At 47.9% G+C, this 17974-nt stretch overlaps 3 protein-coding genes across 24 annotated transcripts in view; 1 reads left to right on the top strand and 2 right to left on the bottom strand.

Moving 5' to 3' along the window:
• The window catches only part of LOC127039397 (zinc finger protein 501-like), a 190263-nt gene that overhangs the window by 6292 nt on the left and 165997 nt on the right, over positions 1-17974 (bottom strand). The window lies entirely within an intron of this gene.
• The window catches only part of LOC127039347 (gastrula zinc finger protein XlCGF57.1-like), a 284061-nt gene that overhangs the window by 232713 nt on the left and 33374 nt on the right, over positions 1-17974 (top strand). The window lies entirely within an intron of this gene.
• LOC127039367 (zinc finger protein 383-like) overlaps positions 1-17974 on the bottom strand; it is a 124680-nt gene that overhangs the window by 106148 nt on the left and 558 nt on the right. For all 3 annotated transcript variants that reach the window (XM_050932949.1, XM_050932951.1, XM_050932950.1), the window contains exons 2-3: positions 6896-6971; positions 3494-3620 (exon numbers count right to left, since the gene is read on the bottom strand). In XM_050932949.1, the coding sequence (XP_050788906.1) occupies positions 3494-3620; positions 6896-6971 (203 nt within the window). The remainder of the gene's footprint in view (positions 1-3493; positions 3621-6895; positions 6972-17974) is intronic.

The raw sequence follows: 17974 nt of genomic DNA, 5'->3' as shown, positions 1-17974 counted from the left end.
GTATGAAAACAAAGAATCAAAATCACTGTCTGTATTTGTAAGGGCCTTCTCTTACTGTGACAGACTGAGGCCTTGTCCTTAGGCTAAGACCTTTGGCTAAGCAGCAGGGGCAGCCATAAGCTGGGAAGCAAAGGGTCACATCCTCACATCCCAAACGAGTCACACTGAAATAAGGTGCTATTGGGCTGTTAGGAAGATGATCCTGTCCTGATAGTGCCCAGCACTACCAGATGAAGAAACAGATCTTAAGATGGTTAAAGAAAACTTAGTTTGATAGCAGACTGGTTTGGCAAGAAATCACTACTCAATGCTTGTGGTTGTGAAACTCTCATTTTTGTATTTTTTTATCTTTATGGCCACCGCTTTACAATGTTAATCAGTCTGATTCTCTAATTGTTTTTGTCTGCTGTATAATTAATTTTGCTAGGTGTAAGTTAATTAGGTAGTGAGATACAGTTGGTTAGAGAATTATGTTTCAATGTGTTAGGATTGGTGAATTAAATTTCAGTACAATGACTGGTTAAGCAAAGGTACAGCTGAGAATATTACTATATAAACTGAGTCAAACAGGAGGGGGAACAGGAACAGGGAACGGGGAAACAGGGCAAATGCTCTGCGGCATCAGAGCTCACAGACTCATAGATTCTAGGGTCAGAAGGGACCAATGTGATCATCTAGTCTGGCCCCTGCACAAAGCAGGCCACGGAACACTCTCCATCCACTTCTATAACAAACCCCTAACCTATGTCTGAGTTATTGATGTCTCCAAATTGTGCTTTGAAGACCTCAAGCTGCAGAGAATCCACTAGCAAGTGACCCATGTCCCACGCTGCAGAGGAAGGCGAAAAACCTCCAGGGCCTCTACCAGTCTGCCCTGGAGGAAAATTCCTTCCCGACCCCAAATATGGCGATCAGCTAAACCCTGAACATGTGGGCAAGACTCACCAGCCAGCATGCAGGAAAAAATTCTCTGCAGTAACTCAGATCCCATCCCATCCAACATCCCATCATCGACCACTGGGCATACTTATCTGCTGATAATCAAAGATCGATTGCCAAAATTAGGCTATCCCATCATACTATCCCTTCCATAAACTTATCAAGCTTAATCTTAAAGCCAGATATGTCTTTTGTCCCCACTAATCCCCTTGGAAGGCTGTTCCAGAACTTCACTCCTCTAATGGTTAGAAACCTTCATCTAATTTCAAGTCTAAACTTCCTAGTGTCCAGTTTATACCAATTTGTTCTTGTGTCTACATTGGTACTAAGCTTAATAATTTCTCTCCCTCCCTAATATTAATCCCTCTGATATATTTATAAAGAGAAAGCATATTCCCTCTCAGACTTCTTTTGGCTAGACTAAACAAGCCAAGCTCTTTGAGTCTCCTTTCATATGACAGGTTTTCCATTCCTCGGATCATCCTAGTAGCCTGTCTCTGAACCTGTTCCAGTTTGAATTCATCCTTCTTAAACATGGGAGAGTAGAACTGCACACAGTATTCCAGGTGGTGTCTCATCAGTGCCTTATATAAATGGTACTAACACCTCCTTATCTTTGCTGGAAATACCTCGCCTGATGCATCCTAAAACCGCATTAGCTCTTTTAACAGCCATACCACATTGGCGGCTCATAGTCATCCTGTGATCTACCAATACTGCAAGGTCCTTCTCCTCCTCTGTTGCTTCCACCTGATGCGTCCCCAATGTATATCTAACCTTCTTATTATTAATCCCTAAGCGCATGACCTTGCACTTTTCACTATTAAATTTCATCCTATTACTATTACTTCAGTTTACAAGGTGGTCCAGATCTTCCTGTATGATATCCTGGTCCTTCTCTGTGTTAGCAATACCCCCCAGCTTCGTGTCATCCGCAAACTTTATTAGTACATTCCCATTTTTTGTGCCAAGGTCAGTAATAAAAAGGTTAAATAAGATTGGTCCAAAAACCGATCCTTGAGGAACTCCACTAGTAAACTCCTTCCAGCTGGTAAGGGGGACACGAGGAAAATGCTCTGCGGTGTCAGAGCACATAAGGGGGACACGCCACTGAAGACCCCAGGCAACCTTAATCCTCTGGGCAGCCCTGGGTGACAGTCATTCTCTTGTCTCTGTGGGGTATTAGATTGATGTAGGTTACTCCCAGTGAGTCCTAAATGACCCATTCATATCACCCCATGACAGCTATGTGACAAAACACCTCACATCTCCTGCTCTTTATAATCATAGCAATACCAATCACAGCAGGAAACTGAGGTGTGTATGCATTATACAAGTATCACCAAAAGTCCCACCTCTATCTCACACATACTGCTCACAACCCCTGGAGAGAAAGCAAAGCACAGGAACTGGACGTTAATCCAGCAAACACAGTGGAGGACAAGCTGCAATCCTCACACTGGTCAAAAAGGAGAGACATGTGGGTCCCTATCCATAGAGAGGGGCTGGCTAGAGGCCTGATACCTGAGGGACCATTCCTTGAGCAGACCATGGAGGCAGGTCAAAGGTTTAGCTACCCCTGAACTGTGACATTGCAAAAGCACATTTTGGGGACTTAGGAAATCTAGTGACTCAGGTGAAATGGGAGGGAGAATTAAACTCCCCCAGTGGGAGGAGAAGGCTGGGGAATTAAACGCTAACATTCAGGAGCAACAGCCTCTAATTCTTCTGAAAAAGGAGAATGCAAGAAACAAGAACTGGGCTACGTAACCTCAGGAGGGACAGGCTCAAAGATCCAAGGAGCCTGGAGGGAAGACAGCTTGTGGCTGCTGCAGATGGGAAGAGGGGGGACAAGACTCTCTCCAAACTCTCACTCTTCTTGACCCCGACCTGATTTTACGATCTATGAGCTAGTCTCACGTCTTGTGGGCAATTTTATACTTGCTAGAGGTAAGATGCCATGATCAGAGTATTACTTATTATTTTGGTACATGCGTGGAGGCAAAGAGGTGAGCATAAAGAAATGGGTTATTAAGGGCAGGTCGACACTACAGCCGGGAGTGACGCTCTGAGATCGATCTAGCCGTGGTCGATTTAGTGATACGATTTAGTAAACGTAGCCTAAGCTTGCTACAGTTCAGGGCCTTATATTAAGTTGAGGCTTTGCGAGAGTGGTTATGCTGAAGTCTAGGATTTAGCTGAGGTTTGGGTAGCGATTCATGGTTAAAGGTCTGGGATCCCCCACAGTTCTAGATCCCCAAACCTCTCCTCCCTCCCAATGACCCACCGAGCCCACTTCCTGGGTGCCCTTCCTCCACACTCCCCTCTGCTTCTTCCCATTACTCGCAGCCGGCACCACCTCCCGGCGCCTTGGGAGCTTCTTGTGTTCCCTCCTCCCTCCCTGCTGTCTGCTAGTGTATGGGAGATAAGGAAAAAAAGGGGGACAAAGAAACTTGTCAAAACTTGAATGATGAATAAAGGTATAAAGTTATTACTGCTCAGGTTCTTTAGAGACCCCACAGCTTCTAAAAATCCAGGGGACAGGACTCCTTACCCAGCGAGGTCACCGTCTCATAGTTCTCCTGCATGACATCCCTGTAGAGGCCTCTCTGAACAGGGTCCAGAAGAGCCCATTCCTCCCTAGTGAAATACACAGCCACCTCCTCGAAAGTCACCGGCCCCTGAAAAAGAAAGAGTCCAACACTCAGGACCTGCTGCCCCACTCACAACCCCACTATTCACAAAACAGCAGCACCAGGTAAATGGAAGCTCCAGGAGGCACATGTTAACAGAGTCCCACCTCACCTTGCCTAGAGCAGCCAGGAGGAAGAGAGAACCTTTGTGTCTCCCAGCTGACAGACGGAAGCAGGGTCGTCACATTTATCACATAGCTACTAGCCAGAGCTTAATATAGGAGATGGGGCTGTCTCTGGACCCTGCTTGTAGCTCCCTGGTAGGAATCCCAACACTCTCCAAATAAAATATATGGAAGAAAGGGGAAGTCAATAGTAAAGGATAGAAGTTTGAAGGTCAGAATTGTAGAAAGTTGGCAAGGGAAGCTATCAGAAATCAATGATCAACCAATGAAAATAAGAAGGAAGTTTTTAAAAGGACAAAATTAATCCTAACAATGGTCCAGATAACTAGAGTTTTGAAAGACCTGCTGGAGGAGCGTGGTGGACTGTTAATGTTGATTTTAATTGGGACTTGGAACACTTGGGAAATTCCAGAAGACTGGAATAAAGCTAATGCTGTGCCAATATTTAAAAAGTATAAAAGAGATGACGCAGCGAATTACAAGTGTGTCGGTCTGAAATCGATACTGGGCAAGAGAATGGAGCAGTCGATACTGGATTTCATTAAGAAAGAAAGGAGAGTAATATAATTAGTACCCATTAAAAAGGTTTAGACACAATAGATCCTATCAAACTAACTGGATATCCTTATTGGATGAGATCAAAAGTTCACTTGCAGCTAATAGTCCTGGTGTAATATATGTAGGCACATGAGTTGGTTCAGCACAATATTTTGACCAGAAAGATACAAAATACACAGGGCATACATTAAATAAATTAAAAACTGGGATTTTAAATAGGGAACCATGGTCAAGTGGATTTCTTTCTAGCAGGTTCCCGCAAGAATTGGATCTTGGCCCTCTGCTATTTAACATTCTTATCAATGACCTGGAAGAGAATATAAAATCATCACCGATAAAGTTTGCAGTTGCCACAAAGGCTAAGGATAGGGGTAACTAATGAAGTGTCAGGAGGTTCAGGTTTCAGCACTGGGAGTCTGGGAAGTTGTCCCAGCCCTGGCTGGAGGGTTATTTCCTGTTCCACAAAGAGGGGAAGTTTCATTCCCAAAGCCTGTGCCTTGAAATTAGAACCTATCTGACACTACAGCCCATATTCAACATAGTGGCAGGATTATAATATGATTAGGACATGACTCATTTTGTACAAAGTGTCTCATGTGTGGTGTCACTGGAAAAGTTATGATTTGCTGAATATGATTATCTTACCTGTGTTATGGATATTGACTCTGTATCTATCTTTCAAATGTGCTTACTCTGGGTTAACAGCCACAACGAGCCTTTCAGGTACAACAATGAAGAAGCCAGACAGTGTTCATGGCTCATCAACAAAGACAATGGACTGGAAAGAGCTTAGCCCTCCTGTGAACGGTTCAGCCAGCCTAGGAGTCATGGTTACTGTGACTCAGCAGGGCATGCTAGGGCATGTGACCAGACCACATGACAATGAACTTCATTTTGCTACCTGTATTTTTCCACAAACCGGACTGGGAACTGAGGTTAGAACAAAGGGTTCCTGCCATATGGAAAAGCTACATAAGGTGGAGTGTGACATCAGCTCTTGGCCTCATTCCCCGCACAAGAGAACTCCTGGAAACACCTGAGGGACGAACACTGAACTGGGGGAAGTGCTGGTTCCAGGGTAAAGGGATTTCTAGCTTGGTATGGAAACTTGGTGGACTGCTTGTGTCATCAGTCAGGATGAGAAATTGCTAATTCAAATTCTATCCATCTAGCATGTTAGGCTTGGTTTGAGTTTTCGGTTATTTGCTAAGTAATCTGCTTTGATCTGTTTGCTAACACTTATCGCTGGGAAATTGGCTGTTGTCTTCTATCTCTCCTTGAGTGGCTTAGGTAACGCACTCAGGTAAATTAGTTGGCTGCATGGCGCCACCTGCTGTCGTGTTGGGTGATAACAGGCCCTGGAGAGGCTGGCTGAATCTCCAGCAAAGCAGTGTGAGAAGGGCCAGCCCGGCTTGAGGGTTAGAGGGCACAGCGGTTCCCAGAAGCCCCTCAGACTGCATCCCGGGGTGAGAACCCATCACACCCTAGAGTGCACAAGTCTTAGCAGTTTTGTCACATGCTCTTCCCTTCCCTTTCTCCACTAAAGATATTTCCTGCCTCCCACCACCTCTAGCAGATCCCACCAGTGGTGAGCTCCAGCCAGTTCGCATGAACAGGTTGTTAAATTTAGAAGCCTTTTTAGAACAGGTTGTCCCAGGACTACTGGTTCTAAAAAAGCTTTTAAATTTAACAAAGGCTCGGGCAGTTGTCCACCCGGCCCCAAGCCCCAGCTCACCTCCCCCTCTCCTCTGAAAGCTCCATCCTCCATCTCCTCCCCATCCCCTGCTTCCTGAGACCCAAATGTTCAAGGGAAGCCTGAAACAAGCAGCAGGCAGGTAACCTGGTCCGGGGGGTGGGGGGGGTGACGGCACGTGTGGCTCAGTCCGGCTCCACCTGTCCATGGTCAAGCGCCCCAGCCGGGTCCCGCCTAAGCACCCCTGGCTCAGGGCTGGTCCCGGCAGAGCGGCTCCGACTTGGCCCAGCTCAGGCCCCGCAGCACCGGTCACAGCCGAGCATCTCCAGCCTGGCACGGGGAGTTGGGTCCTGTGGCGCCAGTCGCGGTCCCGGCCGAGCTGTGCCAGTCCTGGCCCCAGGCAGTGTGGTAAGGGGGCAGGGAGCAGGTGTTTGGTGGGTTGTGGGGGGTGGATAGGGGTCGGGGCGGTCAGAGGGCAGGGAACAAGGGAATTGAATGGGGGCAAGGGTCCCAGGGGGCAGTCAGGAAGGAGCAGGGGTTGGATGAGGTGGTGGGGGGCAGTCAGGGACAGAGAGAAGGGATGGTTGGATGGGGCAGAGGTTCCGAGGGGGCATCAAGAATGAGAGGAGGGGTTTGATGGGGCGGTAGGGGGTAGTCGGGGACAGGGAAGGGGGGGATGGATCAGGGGTCCCTGGGGGAGTGTCAAGAAACAGGGGGGGTTGGATGGGGCACGACCCACGGCGGGGCCTGAGCCCCTCATGAAGTGAGGAGGAAGAAACCTGTTGTTAATATTTTGGCAGCTCATCACTGGCTCCCACCCTCCTATACATTTACTGCTTCTCTCCCTCCAAGCAGAACCCACCACCAGCTCCCTGAGAATCCCTTACCTGAGCCAGCTCCATTGCAGCCATTGCCTTCCCCCTGGGAGGATGGGATGATCTGCAGCAGAACGTGGACATTATTCTGTAGCCTGCCAGGGTGAGAAGGGCAATGTGAGAGAATTCACACAGGGTTTCTCTCCTTTCCACATGTTGATTCCCCCCAGGATTTCCCCTGCTAATGGACATTCTAGGTTCTGCCACACTGGGAAACACAGAGTGACCTTATTCCAGTACAGATCTAGCCCCCTCCTACCAGGGTGTAACCCTCTGACACATGGTGAAACCCACCCAGCAGCAGAGTCTCTCTGTTACACTTATCAAGTTTGCAGGCGATACCAAGCTGGGAGGGGTTGCAAGGACTTTGGAGGATAGAACTGAAATTCAAAATCATCTGGACAAACTGGAGAAATGGTCTGAAGTAAATAGGATGAAATTCAATAACGACAAATGCAAGTACAGTGCTTAGGAAGGAACAATCATACAAAATGGGAAATAACTGCCAAGGAAGGAGTGCTATGGAAACAGATCTGGGGATAATAGTGGATCAGAAGCAGAATATGAGTCAACAGAGTTACACTTTTTTTGCAACAGTAAGTATCATTTGGGGATGTATTAGCAGGAGTATTGTTAACAAGACATGAGAAGTAATTCTGCTGCTCTACTCCGCACTGATTAGGTCTCAACTGGAGTAGTGTGTCCAGTTCTGGGGACCACATTTCATGAAAGATGTGGACAAAATGGAGAAAGTCCAGAGAAGAGTAATAAAAATGAATAAAGGTCTAGAAAACATGGCCAATGAGGGAAGATTGAAAAAACTGGGTTTGTTGAGTCTGCAGAAGACTCAGAGGGGACACGATCACAGTATTCAAGTACATAAAAGGTTGTTACAAGGATGCCAGAGAAAAATTGTTCTTCTTAATCGCTGAGGATAGGACAAGAAGCAATGGACTTAAATTACAGCAAGGGTGGTTTAGGATAGAGATTAGGAAAAAAACTTCCTAACTGTCAGAGTGGTTAAGCACTGGAATAAATTGTCTAGGGAGGTTGTGGAATCTCCATCACTGGGGATATTTAAGAGCAGGCTGGACAAACACCTGTCAGGGATTGTCTAGATAATATTGAGTCCTGCCCTGAGTGCAGGGGACTGGCCTAGATGACCTCTCGAGGTCCCTTCCAGTTCTATAATTCTATGAACCAAAGGCCAGAGAAGAGCAGAATCAGAGGAGTCACTCTGGGGAATTCTCCCTGTCACTGCTCCCAAGGCAGCTCTCTCAGGTTTACAAAGCTGTTTGATGCTCCAGCCTTTATACAGTCTCTCCTGCAAGTGCCCCTTTCATGGGCTGGGCCTAGTTTTAGCTTTTGGGAAGCGTGAGCCCTGGGGCTCTGAGAATGGGCCTTCTTGCCTCAGAACATCTTGTTTCTTTCTGTGGCCCCACAATGAGTCCAAATGAGTAGATACTCCTGACAGAGACAGTGAACGTAAGAACATCAGAGCTGCCCACTGCATCAGACCAATGGTCCATCTAGCTCAGTGGCCAATGCCAGGTGCTTCAGAGGGAATGAACAGAACAGGTAATCATCAAATGATCCACCTCGTCACCCATTCCCAGCTTCTGACAAACAGAGGCTAGAGACACCCTCCCTGCCCATCCTGCCTGTGACACTGGTAGATGAGGTGTTAGCTCTTGCAAAAGCCCCCATGTCTTCATTGAACAGGGACAAAAACATAGCTGGAATCAGTCTGACTCACCTGTGTTAGTATTAGGGATTAGGATTATAAGAATGCGTTTACACTTTATTGAATGCTTGTGAGTTGCTGCCTGGGTTAATATCTGACTAGTTGCATTGTGAGCTTCTGTGGCTCTGTAAATCACCAGACAGGACAGAGACTTTACCTAGGTGAAGTGCTGACTGGCAACCGAATGCATTACATCCTGCCTGGCAGGAAAGGTTCATCAACACCAGATAGATTATTATGGGATGTTAAAGACGACAAAAGACTGTTGTTGTGCTCTTGACTTCCCATAAGCTGAGTTTGCAGCTCAGAGCACATGGCAGGAAGGGGATAAAAAACCCCATACAGAAGGAACTGATTTATCTGTATGCTGCTTGGACTCTGGGGGGCAAAGTTTCTAAGCATAAGCAAGAGATCCCCAGCTGATTAGCCTGGGTTAGTCCTAAGGAAGATATAGGGCTTGCTTATTATAGAGGCTTCTATTACGTTTTGAAATTTAAGACTGTAACTTGTCTCCATCTATAGGATTACATGCTTTAACTTTGTAAACAACTCTTGTTTCCCTTTAAATAAGTCTTAATACAGGTTATTACAGGACTGGCTACAAGTATTGTCTTTGTTGTGAGATCTAAGATTCAACTGACCTCAGTAAGTGACTGGTCCTTTGGGACAAGGTCAGGCGTGACAAAGCTCTGGCTGGGATGATTTAGTTGAGGATTAGTCCTGCTTTGAGCAGGGGGTTGGACTAGATACCTCCTGAGGTTCCTTCCAACCCTCATATTCTATGATTCTATGACTGATAGTAACCTGAATATTGCTGTGATTCATGGGCTAAGGCAGTGGTTCTCAACCAGGGGACCTGGGTCGCCTGGGGGTCACTAGAAGGTTTCAGGGTGGGCACCAAGTAAGGCCAGCATGAGATTCACTGAGGCCCAGGGCAGAAAGCTTAAGTCCTAGCGCATGGGGCTGAAGTCCAGGGCCCTGAGCCCCTACCTGAGGCTGAAGCCAAAGCCTGAGCAATGTAGATTTGTGGGACCTCTGTGGCATGGCACCCCGAGAGAGGAAGAAAGTGCTCAGAGGACTCAGCCAAAAGGTTGAGCCCTGACACACTACTGGCTTAGAAGGTCTCTGCCAGTCAGGAAGCGCTAGCAGCGAGGGAAGACTGGCAATTGATGGTTGGAGGGGTGAAGAGGTTTGGGGTATGGTGTGGGAAGAAGCGTCTGGGACTGGATAATCTAGCGCTGGGCAGTCTCCATAGGGGACACTTGCTCCTCCTGTGCCCTATCCACACCCTCTTGCGAGTAGAGAATGACCACCCTGTCCCCACCTCCAGAGGCAGCCATGTCTCGGGACTTTCCCAAGTTCCACCCACTAACTCTCTTCAAATTTGGGGTATAGCTTGGGGAACAAATCACCACCAAGATGAACCCAGCTGAATGCTGGTTGTTCTGGTGCCACAGGGGCCTCTGGAGGGTGAAAGGCAGAAGTGTAGCACTTCTCAGGCAGAATGTATCTTCTTCAGGCCAAAAAAAAAGAAATTCTGTGCTGGACGTGAATTCTGTGCATACGCAGTGGTGCAGAATTCCCACATGAGTAACTCACACCTGGCACAAACATAACCTGCTCACTCCCATCTCTTCTCCCTATGGGTCGAGTCCCTGCTGCTGTCATTAATGCACACAGGCTTTCACTCCTGTTAGTGCTGGCAAGACCCAATCCAGTTACAGGAATGAACCCTTATTTTCCTAGCACATGGGACAGTCTCAGCTGAGGGGGAGGTGAGATGGGGAGGGGGTACAAAGGGGAAAGTTGTTGTACCCATGTTGGTCCCAGGATAGCAAACAGGTATTTTTAATTGGTTCTAAAATAATTACCTCACCCACCTTGTCTCTCCAAGAGATCTGAAAGTGGCAGAAGGAGACAAACAGGAAGACAGAGCTCAGGACTCTAAGCCAAACATTTCAAACCCCTGGAAGAAACTACATTTCCCTTCTGCCCCTGGGTATGTTTGTATCCTATATGAGGGACCACCCCATTCCCCTCACAGCAGCAAAGGGAGACTGCAGCCAGCCCCAGATGGTCCTTCCCAATCCTGGCATGTTTGTTGTGACAGTTTGTGTGTGGCGGGTGCACGGGCTGGGTACAGCTGGACCCATCTGCAGATCGGAAAGTCAGGGCAACTCTAGCACAGCTTGGGGGCTGTGGGCAGGGGGAGCAGTTCTGGAGCTCAGCCTCTGCCCCCTCTAGATCCCATGGCAGATGGCTCTGGCAGCATCAAGTGGGTCCATCACTGCAGGGGAAGGCTGGGGTAGTGTCTGAGATCAGGGTGAGAATTGGAGGGGGGGGTCCATGCTCAAGAATGGGGGATGGAATTCACCTTCCCACCCCTCTGCGGAGCTCAGCAACTAGGATTTATCCAGTGAAGTGAATTTCACTCTGGATGACTTTGAGTCAGACACGGAAAGATCCTTGGGCTTTAGGTTCCACACTGGCCACAGGAGTTTACTAGTTCTCCCTCCCCAGACTGTCGGGGGCAGTCAGGGATAATTAGTGGGTTATGGGAATTAGAAGATTAAAATTCACTAAGAGCAATGATATTTCTGTGTTTATTATTAAATCCCCAGACACCCACCAATCCCCGTCCTCCTTCCGATGAGCTATAAATATCTAAGGGACTCAACTACTGATCCTGCAGTCAGTTCCTGCCCTTCCCCACTTTCTAAAGCAGCACTTTTAAGAACAGGGCAGGGAAACACGTAAATACTTTGAACCAAATTCCAGAAGCTGCTGAGCATGGAGAAGTTAAAATGAAACCAAAGTTTCATCTCTCCAAGGACCTGTCCCCTAGTGCAAAACAACAGACACTCCCCAGAAATCTGAAATGGCCACTTCATAATTGACAAAATGTTATTAATCTCTTCACTTTTGGGAATTATCAATAAGAGAAAAAACCCAGTGACGGTGATATCGGGAGGAAAGGATCTCATGTGTCCTTAGATTATACTGATTTGTAATCTGGGAATATATACACTAAAATGCCTAATTTGTAGCCCTATGACAATTGCCTCGTGTCACTACAGGGCAGAATTAAGGTTGGATGCCTTAGTTGTGAATTTCCATCCCCTAACGTATTGCAATTGCTGTTAAGTGGGTTTGTCAAATTCATTTTGTCACTTTCTTTTAATTTCAATAGATAGTGATGTTTATTTTTAAGCCCTTTTTTCAATGTTTATAATTTTAATGTTCAGAGCTGTGAGAAGTTATGGGAGTCGTCAGACAACAATTATTTAATTACAGTAACTGCTGAGATTCCAAAAGCCAAATCATATAACTGTTTGAAGAGAAATTGTCAATGTCACACCCAAAATATACCGTGTAAATATCCTTAAATCAAACTCCACTTTCTCCAGAAGCATTTCTGTATATTACCTATATAAATATTTTTTCCTCTGTGTCTGTACAGTGAAATTAACATTTACTGTAATTTATTAATAAAAATCCAATCCTTTCAAACATAATTTTAAGTAATGAAGTACTTGAATTCTTTCACTTCCTAGACTGGAATGTTTCATTTCAGGATAATTTCACCCTCCCCGTGATGTATTTCACTCTCAGTGCCGTAACCCCCTCATGATGTAGCTCCTGTCTGGGAGCTCTGCTGAAGCCAGTGGCATTATGATCAGTTGACACACTGACATGAGCAGAGACACATGGGGGAGGGTGGAGAACGAGGTAACACGGAGGCTACCAGAGTTGAATGTGACCGTGAGAGCAAACGCCATCTCAGCTTCCCCTCTCTCCCACCTCCCAGAGTCAGTAATTCTGAGAAATCGTTCCCTGAAATTTAAATAGCCCCAGTATGAGAGACAGTGATTAATGCAGGTACCTTAGGGGCTGCAGCGCCAACCCCCTGCCTGGATGAGGAGGGTGAACAATTGCAGTAGAAATGGGTTAGGCTGGGAGAGAGCAGAGCTGATGTGGGACTGGGAGCGGAGCTGACCAAAAGGCCAGAACTCATAGGGGGTTTGGGAGAAGAAGTCAACAGGACTGGGTAGAGGCATTTCAGTGTATTTTCCCCATTAACCATTCTGCCATGTATTTAATTTAGAAACTTTTCTTTCCCATCTAAACACCTTGGAGCTAAGCTGGGCTGATGCATTCCCACTTACAGTGGTACAGTTGTAATTAGGTGCTTAATCAGAAGCTTATGCAACATAAAGCAGTCAATAATGGGCGTGCTTTCATTAATTAACTTGACTGTGTGCTGTGCATCGCTTTTAAAAAAAGATGGTGTGAGAGAGTGTCAAAATTTAGGTATTAAGAAATGGTAAGTAGGCGTCAGTTCATTTCTCATGCATTTCTCTCCTAATTTTAATGTTAGTTTTGAATCACTATTAATACCATGTTGTTTTACCAGCAGTAGGGTCCATTTGTACGACTGTTTGCAAGATTTCATTGGATATTGTGAACCAGGCGTCTTCACCTTTTATTTTGAGATTCCTAAATACAATCTAGTGCACCTCTCCTGAAAGACTGCAATCCCTGGCCGGTGACATGTTCCTTAGAGAGCTAACACCTGACGAGCCCTTTCGCCCAAAATGTGCATTTGGCTCTTTGCCATTGCTTAATCCGCCCCACTAGGAAACACTATAGGGAACCCGGACATTACAGTCGACCGTCACTAGATACAGTTCTACCAGCTATGGGCCAACATTCAAATGGGTCTGTTTGTTTATCTTTCATTCAGCGTTGCAATTCTTAGAGCCCATTTAAAAACTGGAAGTGAAATCACTGAAGCAAGTTAAGGAGAGAGCGGCACTGGGCATAGGTGGGGGTAAAACAATAAATGGAAAGAATTGACTATGCAAAAAGGAACATCGCAAACTATCAGAGCCCCAGACCCCTGCACAACTGTACCCACTCCAGCCAAGCATATCAAGCTGGGTCCTTGAAAAATAGCCCAGGCCATCTGGCAGTGAACGCTGCGTGTTCCAGGCAGAGCTACGGTGTGTGCGTCTGCTCCGCTGATGTGCTGCTTCGGTACGGAACGCACCACAGCCACTGGGAGCAGAGACATGGACTCCTACAAAACACATTCCCAGATACACCTCCAATGCCGCATCCCCTCCCCACCTCCCCACTGTCTGCCATCCCCTCCCCTACCTCCACATGACCATTCTCAGCCTATTGCTAACACTTCCTCCCAGCCTTCAGCACTATAAATAAATAAAACAAACATGGTGTTACAAAAGGTAGATTGTGCCACAGAAACCTGATCTGGATGTCAGTAAGGTTTTTGATACAGTTCCACATGGGAAACTATTCATTAAATTGGAGAAGATGGGGATTAATATGAGAACCGAAAGGTCAATAAAGAATTGGTTCAAGGGGAGTCTACAAGGGGGTCATATTGAACAGTGAGTTGTCAGGCTGAAGGGAGTTACTAGTGGAGTTCCTCAGATCAGCCTTGGGACCAACCTTACTCAACACTTTTATTAGTGATCTTGGCACAAGAAGTGGGACTGGGACACAAAACTGGGAGGGATTGCCAATATGGAGGAGGACAGGAAAATCATAGAAGAAAATCTGCATGTCCTTGAAAGCTGGAGTAATAGAAATGGGATGAAAATGAACAGTGCACAAATTCTAGTTGTTAGTCCCTAATTGCATAATTTTGCAATAATCTGGGGATTTATCAATTGAAGTGACAGAGGAGGAGAAAGACCTCCAGGATAATTATGAGCTGCCAACGTGATGCAGCCATGAAATACGTTAATGCAGTCTTAGGATACATTAGGTGAGGTATTTCCAGCAGACACATGAAAGGGTTAGTACTGTTATAAAAGGCACTGATGAGACTTCATCTGAAATAGACCTCTACCTTCTGCCCTTAAAGTCTGTGAGTCTATAAACTGTGCTTTGTGTTGCAGAGACACCGATGGAGATCAGGGCCCCATTGTGCAGCACATGGCAGAGAACCTGACTGAGATCAGCACCCCCATTCTGCTGGGCACTGCACAGACAGAGAGGGACAGTCCATGCCCCAAAGAGATCACAATCCAAGGAGACAATGGGTAGGAGGAAAACAGAGGGGGGCTGTGACTTCCCCAAGGTCACCAAGCAGGTCAGGGACAGAGCCAGGAACAGACCCCGTTAACGCCAGAGCCACATCACCCGCAGCTTGGAAAGGATCCAGACCCCATTGTATTAGGCTGGAGGAAGAGGTGGTTTGTCCATGGATGCACAGGCTGTTTTGGCAGGGCAGCTCAGCTGCAGCCCCTGCATACAGCTGGGTGTGTGTGTTACGGGTCAGGAGAAGTCAGTGTCCAGTCCAGTGGGGCTGTGCTCCGGGCTCACACCTCCAGCACTCACTGCTGCCCCTCCCTTACCAGCTGCACTGGTCAGCCAGCCCCAGGCCTCTGTGAGGTCACTGCCCCCCGCTCCCACCACTTCAAACCTTCAAACAGGGACATGGTGCACCAGTGTCAGAGTGCACTAGTGTAAAGTCTGTCTGTACTAAGGGTTTGCACCAGTGCCTAAAACACCAGTATGGCAGAGACCTTCAGTGCCCAAAACAGCAGCACGGTAGAACTAGAACTGGGATCTAGCTCTAGCTCTGTCACAGACCTTGCACACATCAATGTTTCTCCTCCCAACTTTAGTCTCTTTACCCAGCAACCCACTCACTGCGGTCTCCTCTCTCTCCACAGCTGCTCACCATTAAAATCTGTGTGCGTGTCACCAGAGCTGAGTTAGTTCAGCTCTGGAATAGTCTTACAATGGGGGCTGTGGAGTTTCTTTTCCTGGAAGTTTTTAAGAACAGGTAGGACAAACCTCTGTCAGAGAATCAACATATACTTGGTCCTGCTTCGGCAGAGAGAGCTGGACTTGTTGACATCTTGAGGTCCTATCTAGCCCTACATTTCAAGGATGCTATGCAATATATACGTATAAAACAACATACAGAGAAAAACCACAACAAAACAAAAAACTACATTGCACAGCATAAAATGACACAATACTAACGAGAAGAAAGCAACACAATGCAAACTAACACACCTTAGAACAAAAGTACACAATGCAAAATAGCTCAACTCAAACCAACGTAACACAGGCACCAAACAAGCTAAGGCAAAACAACGCATCATAAAAACTATGCAACACAACATGGTGCATCATAGTTTCAAAAGGCACCATGGAAAACAGCTCAGCGTAGAACAGGACACAGCACAAAAGATAATTATTTCAATCTATACCTGGAAGGGATCTTGAGAGGTCGTCTACTCCAGCCTCCTGTGATGAGGCAGGACCAAGTATCCCTAGACATTCCCAGACTGGTGAATCTCTAACCTGGTCTTAAAAACTTCCAGTGAAGGAAATTCCACAGTCTCCCTCGGAAGCCAGTGCAAGGCAAACACAGGCCAAAACAACACTGTACACACACACACTGGGCTTGTGGATAAGTGGAGAGGCAAGCATTCAAACAATCTGGGTTCAGTTCCCAGTTTTGCCCCAGATTCTACATGCAAACTTGAGCAAATTAGTTGAACTCTCTGATTTTCAGCCTCCCCATCTGTAAAATGGAGAGTCACCTCCCACCATTGGCCTATTTAGCCCTTGAGCCTTTTGAGGCAAGGCCTGTCCCTGTGGGCATGTCTACACTGCAGTCAGACACCGGTGGCTGGCCCGTGCCCACTGACTTGGGCTCACAGCTCAGGCTGCAGGGCTGTTCAATTGTGGTGTCGGTGTTCCTGCTGGGACTGCAGCCCAAGGTCTGGCACCCTCCCACCTCACGGGGTCCTACAGCCTGGCTCTAGCTCGAGCCAGGACATCTACACTGCAATTAAACAGCCCCTTTGCCTGAGCCCTGTGAGCCTGAGTCAGCTGGCATGGGCCAGCTGGGGGGGTTTTAACAGCAGGGTAGAGATACCCTTGGTGTCTTTTCCACACCTGTCACAATGGGGACCCTGATCTTGGTCAGTGTCTATGCAGAGCCCTGCACAACAGGAAGCCTGATCTCAGTTGGGGACTCTGCAACTCCCAGCATTACAGGATCCCTGATTTTGTTTAGGGCCCCTGCAGCAACTGGCTAAATGTGGGGGCAGGATCTGTCAGGGTCTGTGCAGTGCACAGTACAGTGCTGGGGTGTGATTTTCATTAGGGTCAGTGCAATGCCAGAGCCAACAGGGACAGAGATCTCAGTCGAGGTCTCTGAAGTGCTCAGAATAATGAACGCAGCAGTTTGGGTCACAGTCGTGCGCTGCCTGGCACAAGGGGGACCGTAATCTCGGTGCAGGTCTCAGTTTTACCTGGACAACAGTGGGGTCTGATCTTACCTGGGGTCTCTTCGGTGCCTGGCAGAACAGGGTCCAGATCTCACTTGGGGTCTCCACAACACCTGATCTCAGTCACACACCTGGAGAGAAAAGTGGGAAGATTTTTGAGAATTCAATATCAGTATTTCAGAACTGAGGAGAAAATGGGGCACAAACTAAACATTTGCCAATATAAGGGACAAGCATCAACATGTGGGGAGATTTTATGTCACCATTCAACAGTTCAAGAGAAAAGAGGGGAAATTGGAGGGGATTATACAGGGATATTGAATCAACAACAGGATGGGTCGGATTCTTCTTGCCTCACACTCACAGGGCCAGGAGGGAGCCCTGGGTGATGTCTTTTCACAGGGGAAAGGAGCGGGGCTGGAGTCAGAAAGTCACTGGCTGTGGGGAGGGGCTGGCAATGGGGTCTAGGAATTTGACTAGCAGGCGAGGGGGGGGCTGCTGGGTTGGGCAGGTGGGGGAGGGGAAAGTAGCTGGACTGGGAAACCTGGGGCTGGGTTGTCTCCATGGGGGACACTTGCTCCTCCCTCCCCGGTCTCACCCCCCATCCCCCGTCTGGCCCCACGCAGGGACCCCAGTGGGGCCGGGCCCCTCCCCCCGCCACCCCCCACGGGGCCCCAGGGCAGAGCCTGGCCGGGCCCGGGGGGTGCTGGGCTCCTGCGGGGACAGCAGGTTCCCGGGGCCAGGCAGATCATCTCCCCACCCCTCCTCCTTTTCCCCTGCTGAGAGACCCGCCCCCTCGCCATTTCCCGGGGAGCGGTTTAATACACAGCAGAGCTGGGAGGGCTTGTGACCTCTAAACAGCCGCCAATCCCCAGCCCTGACCCCCCCACTGCACCCCAAACTCCCAGCTCCCCCCAGCCCCAGCCGCTCCCCCCCAGCGCACCCCAAACTCCCAGCTCCCCCCCAGCCTTGACCTCCCAGCGCACCCCAAACTCCCAGCTCCCCCCAGCCCCAGCCGCTCCCCCCCAGCGCACCCCAAGCTCCCAGCTCCCCCCCAGCCCCAGC

Source organism: Gopherus flavomarginatus, chromosome 23 (genome assembly GCF_025201925.1).
Source record: "Gopherus flavomarginatus isolate rGopFla2 chromosome 23, rGopFla2.mat.asm, whole genome shotgun sequence".
Lineage (NCBI taxonomy): Eukaryota > Metazoa > Chordata > Testudines > Testudinidae > Gopherus > Gopherus flavomarginatus.
The sequence above is the reverse complement of the archived record's forward strand: the minus strand, read 5'-3'. Positions and strand labels throughout refer to the sequence as shown.